Raw genomic sequence first — 6,010 nt, forward strand, 5'->3', positions numbered from 1 at the left:
GCCAGTAACAAAAGATAGGTAGCTAGACCATGGGAAAACTACTGCTCGCTATTATGAAATGACCTGTTGCAGAAGTTTCCATAGGTTTTTGTAAAAACGTTCCCACCCATTAAGTCAAAATGTGATTGGTTGATTCCTCTGCCCAGTTGAATGGAAGATGCCTTTATCTAGCTAACCAATGGCTGATTTAGCTTGCTAGATTTATCTCCCCAGAGACCAGCAAAGAAAAATCTGGATTGTATCTTTTTTTCTCTTCAGTGTTAACCCTGTCCTTTCCAAAAAAACCTGAAGAGATTAAATCAGAACATAATTGAAAATAATAGTACAATCATCATGATTATTGTATTAATAGAATCATTATTATATAAATCCTTAGCCCCTCTCTGAAGGTGTAGAAAGTCCATTGTTCTCCACTATGTCTGGGTTAGTAATAATTTGTAGAGTGGCTCTATTGTTCCTCAGCAGCATTGATTCACTATTCTGAATGTATAAAGAATCCATATGTTGTTCTGAAATATGAACACAGAAATACTGGAAATGTTGAACTCTTGTGGTGGTGATTTGACAACATTACAGTCATGGTCTTGTATTGGACTCTTGGACATTTTTCTAGCCTCAGTCTTGACTCTGTCTCAGACCCCATGTCCCCCTCCCAGTGTTGGTCTTGACTTGGTCTCAAGTTGGACAAGATGGGTGTGTTACATTTATAAATCTGATCAAGCTGAAGATAATATATATGGATTTACTAACTTTGGACTTAGCCTTAAGTCTAGTCACAGGATTGGAGCCCTGACTACCACCACCTCCACACATGGTTCATCATTGAGCCTCTGGCTTTATCAGCAATCACAGGCTGAGAAGGGCCGTCACTGGGAAACAATCAGCTTCCTCAACTGACACAAGCTGCCCTGTTGATAACAAGGACACATAACAACGCATGGCTGTAATGACCAAGCTCCTTGAGAGGATCAGTAAGTGTATTACTTTAAAACATGAAATTATATTAAAAACAATTGAGTGCATGATGCATGTAGAATCAGTTGGTGCTAATATAACTTTAAGCATTTCCCTCTGTTTCTGGCTTAACTCTGTTGTTACGTGTCTCTCAAATATTATGGAAGAAGGTATTTGGTTCACTAAAGTCAATGGTTTGGGCCTGCAGTTTTAAATCTCACTTAGCACACTATTGTATGTGTATGCCACTCTAAAGTAAGGATAAAGAAAGTATAAAGATGCTCCATTTTGTAAAAGAAAGCAGGTGTGTATCGAGTGAAGTCTCTGTACCACTTACACGCCCATTTTTTTTTTCAGGGGTCAAAATTGAATTTTACAGAGAGAAGATTGATCCCATTAGATAAAGAGCTGTAAGTGAGGTTAGTTCTATACTTCTCTACCATTTATAATGTAATTTTAAGTCCAAAAAGGCAACCCAATTGGGGGGAAAAGTGCAGCTTTATTTATGTTTTAGGTCAACCAAATGTATTGCATTTGCATTGGAATATACATAATTCATGACCTGATAATGAGATATCGACCAGCGATAAACCAAGCTTTCACATCTTAATGAGAAAACGCCACATGTAAACAAATAATACATAGAAATATAAACAACTTCATTATAAGCGCAAAACTGTAAACATTTCTTTACACAGTCAAAGAAAAAGAATGAGGGAGAATAAGAGGAACGGTCTATGGCTCAGCTCTACTATCTAAAAGTGGCCATTGTTTCACAGGCCAATTGCTACCAGTCCATTTTACATGGGCCCCGTTTGGGCCTTACACCTTAACATGCATAGTGGTGGATAATCCTACCACAGGAGGCTGCTGATGGGAGGACGGAGCATAATAATGTCAGGAATGGAGCAAATGGAAGGGCATCAAACACATGGAAACCATGTTGGATGTATTTGATACCATTCCTCTCCAGCCATTACCAGGAGCCTGTCCTCCCCAATTAAGGTGCCACATACTTCCTGTGAATCCTACATATCTGACTCTCTGGCTTTAAAAATGAACATATGTCACCACTGTTAGAAGTCCACTCCAGAAATCCATTTCATGGAACAATGGGGGAGAACAGGCGTGATTTCCACAGTGCTGTGGTGAAGCCTTCATTGCCTGCAAGGCTCAGTCCAGAGAAACATTAGAAAAATAACAAAAAATCAGAATGGTGACTCCCAGGAAGTCTTTGTTCTCATCATAGTCCTCTTGATCTGCTCATAAGACACAAACATCACAATGTTCCAGGACCCCAGTCGCAGGAAGGAGGGCACAAACCTGTGAGAGAGTGGAAAGGAGATGCTATTATAGCTGCGTAGCAGACAGGCGTTTTCAAATCAAAGTTTATTAGTCACGTAGACAGTTTAGCAGATGTTATAGCGGGTGCAGCAGTTTTCCATTCTAATCTAGGATAATGTCATTCAAAAAAAATTCTAGCAAGCCTTCATGATCAAACTCTTACCCCTTGTAGAAGGCTGTTGGCCCCTCCTTAGTCAGCATAGTGTAGGCACAGTTAATTGCGCTGCTGTACTGGCCTGACGTTGAATTCATGAATCTGGTCTTAACCACATCTACTGGTGATGCGACAATGGTGGTACATAACCCTGCACCGAGCGCAGCCGTGAAGTGGCATGGAAGGTTATCTGGGGGAGAAATATCAAACATACATGACATTGACATTACATAGCTACATGTTATGCAACACAGTTCTTGGTCAAAACTAGAGAGTAACCTTACCCGTCATTAGGTCGTACTTCAATATGAGTTCCTTGATGATGTCGTAGGTGACCAGCTCGCAACAATTCACAATGGCATTGCGCGTTATATTCGGCATGCAGCCTGAAACAGAGGAACATAGATTTAAGTATGTTTTTTGTTCTCAGTTGCTCTAATATTTTCAGGACAGGCATTTTTCCTTCCTGACTGTGAGATTGCTACCAACCTTTCCAAAGGCCCCGCACCCCTTCATCTCGGGCGATGGTCCGATAAGCGTCCATAGTACCGTTGTATCTCTTCACCCCGTCAGCCAGACGTACTTGAGCCTGGAAACGCACCTTGACCACGTCTGTGGGCTGAGCAAACATCACAGCCATTGCTCCGGTGGTGCAGCCTGCCATGAGCCGAGTAACAATGCTAGCACCTGAAGAGAGGTGTGCACAGTTAGTTATGGGTCCCCAATAAATTAAGTGTATAAGATTGAGGTCAGCACACGTTAGGTTATATAGGGGTTGTAAAACCTACTGTCAGAGCCATGAGTGTAGAACTGCTTCATGGAATCATAGAGGCCGATACGGACGGAGGCGAAGCTCATCTGCCTCTGGAGCCCTGCCACCAGCCCGCTGTAGAGGCTCCTGGCCCCCTCTGTACGCACCATGGTGGTGATGGTACCAAACACGCCCCGATACCTCACAGCCTGGGCCCCATGCCCCAACTGAGCCTCCCCTTGAATCTGGAATACAAAGTAGATAGGATTGCTGACACCTGCCTGGGGGATGTTCACCACGGCTTGCGCTTCCTCACATTCAATCTACATTTTAACTGATTTGTACAGATTTAATGTTCCGTTTTAATCAAGGCCACCTAGCCTGCCTCTCATCCATCCACGCCCCTCACCTGTAGTCTGACTTTGGCAGTATCCAAGGGGAAGGTCACAAGGTCAGCGATGCAGGCTGCTGTGCCTGCACCAACAAACTTGACAGCCGTAGTTGGCGCCAGGTCTGTGGGTTTTATTCCAACCATAGCTGTGCCGGAGATGTGTTGCTTGAGTTCAAGACAATCAGTTCAACAGTAGAACAACAAGGATCAGCCTGCTGATCAACTCTGTGGTTAACAGAGGGGACAGGACACAGAGATAATGATTGGATACTATATCACATCACACAGAGGTATTTTCATGAAGGACAGGTGACCACTTGCATTTCACCATTCCATTCCATCATATATGAATTTGCACATAGACTTGTCTGGTTAAGATTACTGCTGCTAGCATAGTATGTTCATCCAAACTGACATAGTGTACTTGCATTGTAGCTATACAGAGAATGGTGTGGTCAATCACTGTCTTCCCCTGCTAAGCGGGACATGCTTTGATTTATTTGCTAAGGTTTTCCCATACAGTGCAGCTCTCAGTGGGATGTAGTACCTGTCAGTGAGCGATATTGATGAGGAGAATCTTCAAGTCTCTTTCACTGGTAAATGTCTTGCTTGGAGGTGTTTTCCTGATGAAATGCCTTGGTCCATAAAATCTGCCTGGAGACAGCAAAGCAGCATGCCACTATCTGTGAACGTCAACAAACTTTCATTGATTATTATGATTATGACTATAATGATGGTAAAGTATGACTTTATCTGCCATGAAATATGATAACTTTTCTATTACAACTTAAAATGCTACCACTCATTACAGTTGCTGCTAGTCCTAGCATAGGTACCATTTCTCCTTATTTTACCATCAAGTAGACCTACTGTTGCTACTTCTATTTAAATTTAAAACTATTTTAAATCAACAAAATAACCTAGTTACTTGTAAAACAAATTGTCACAAAATACATCTATAAGTGCAGGCTATAGAGTAAAGTGTAGGTTAAATTATTCAATGCTCTTATTCTGTCATATATCAAGCAATTAATCTGTATATTTACCTCTTGGAATTTTGTTTAAAAAAAATGTAATCCAATATATGACCGCAAAAATAAAAATTAATCCTCAATTTGTTTAATCCTGTTGTGTTTTGCGCCTTGCTGTTTCAGGGTACTGCACTTTTACAAAAGCACTCCTCAATTTATAGGCTCGTCTTACGCACTGCAGCTCAGGCATACCGTCAAATTGCGTAGTGAGTCACACATGCTATGTTTATCTCAAGTCAAGTGTTTATGGTAGGACAACAAGTTCAGGTCGTGCGTCTTGGGCTGTTGTTTACTGTATCTGCATCTTCAACCAAATCTGAACAGAAGTTATTTCTAAACTTGTGAAGTTGTACATTATGCAATGGGCCATTTCAAACATGCTCTTCACAGGTTATTAGGCTGAATTCAAGCCTGTATGAGACCATGTTTTTATCCAAATTATTTAACCTATTTGGTGAATTTCTTAAAATGTATGCTGTCTCACTAATGTATGCCTTTGTAAATAACACATCCAAAAATAATAGGCCTACAATATCTACATTTAGTATACAAGAAACAATATGGTATGAAAATGATTCAAACCATTATAGGCCTCATTTTCATTTTTCAAACACAGATCTAACAGCTGTGTACTGAGCTATTGAAATAGGCCTACATTTAATGTCAAATAGACTATAGAATTTTTATTTATTTAGAAAAACATTTTTGTTCCTAAAGAGCTGTGTGCTTAATTTATTCACATGACGAAATAACATTGACACATCATCTGTCACCTCTTTAACACAGAACATTTATTTACATATACCTCCTAGTATCCTGCTTACATCTTAAGCGCACTCATGTTATTGGTCACGGGTTGTATAATAGGTGAGAGTCTAGCCAATCAGGCGGAGGGGCTTGTCTGGATTCCAAAATTGCTCTTCCTTTTTTTTTCAGTCAGTGAGTGCAGAACTCTCACTACTCTCAGTCCTATGCTGCGTTCACTGGCTAGTCGGAAATGTCTGAGTTTTCTAGTTCCGACCAGTGGCAACCCGTTATTCAAGGCAGGTTCATTCAGGGCAGGTTTTTTGCCTGTTTTGCATGTTATTTTGGCATTAATACATGTCACATATCAGTTTGCAAACAATGTAAAAAAAAAAAAAAATTAAAACATGGTCTCTTTTTTTTCTTTTTTGAGTAAGGCAGCTTCAAAATGCCAGTGTTTCAGCCTAGCTCAGTGTTTTCTGTGGTGGGGCAGCCAGTGGAAAATACAGTGCGTAGGGGTTGGTAATGTTCTCTAATTGCGCCGTGATTGGCTCGGTGTTCTGTCACTCATGGGGACACCGTCACTGCAAAATATACGGGGAGAGCTAGAAAATTCAAGCCCCTTGGGTGCTGCTATAGAG

At 40.9% G+C, this 6,010-nt stretch overlaps 1 protein-coding gene across 2 annotated transcripts; it reads right to left on the reverse strand.

The window, feature by feature from the left end:
- Nucleotides 1-1,433: 1,433 nt before the first annotated feature.
- LOC110533793 (dicarboxylate carrier UCP2) lies at nucleotides 1,434-4,833 on the reverse strand. Of its 2 annotated transcripts, none has more exons than XM_021618315.3 (8): nucleotides 4,641-4,833; nucleotides 4,142-4,248; nucleotides 3,613-3,819; nucleotides 3,241-3,448; nucleotides 2,942-3,139; nucleotides 2,737-2,838; nucleotides 2,462-2,642; nucleotides 1,434-2,277 (listed from the first exon to the last, which is right to left on the reverse strand). In XM_021618315.3, exons 3-8 carry the CDS (start codon nucleotides 3,736-3,738, stop codon nucleotides 2,163-2,165), a joined length of 930 nt encoding a protein of 309 aa, XP_021473990.1. In that variant the 5' UTR covers nucleotides 3,739-3,819; nucleotides 4,142-4,248; nucleotides 4,641-4,833; the 3' UTR covers nucleotides 1,434-2,162. The 2 variants fall into 2 exon arrangements, with proteins under 2 accessions (XP_021473990.1, XP_021473987.1); XM_021618312.3 differs by having other exon boundaries at nucleotides 4,142-4,277; nucleotides 4,641-4,802.
- Between the last annotated feature and the right edge of the window lie 1,177 nt (nucleotides 4,834-6,010).

This window comes from Oncorhynchus mykiss, chromosome 10 (assembly GCF_057628025.1).
Source record: "Oncorhynchus mykiss isolate SJ-2025 chromosome 10, ASM5762802v1, whole genome shotgun sequence".
NCBI classification, from domain to species: Eukaryota; Metazoa; Chordata; class Actinopteri; order Salmoniformes; family Salmonidae; genus Oncorhynchus; species Oncorhynchus mykiss.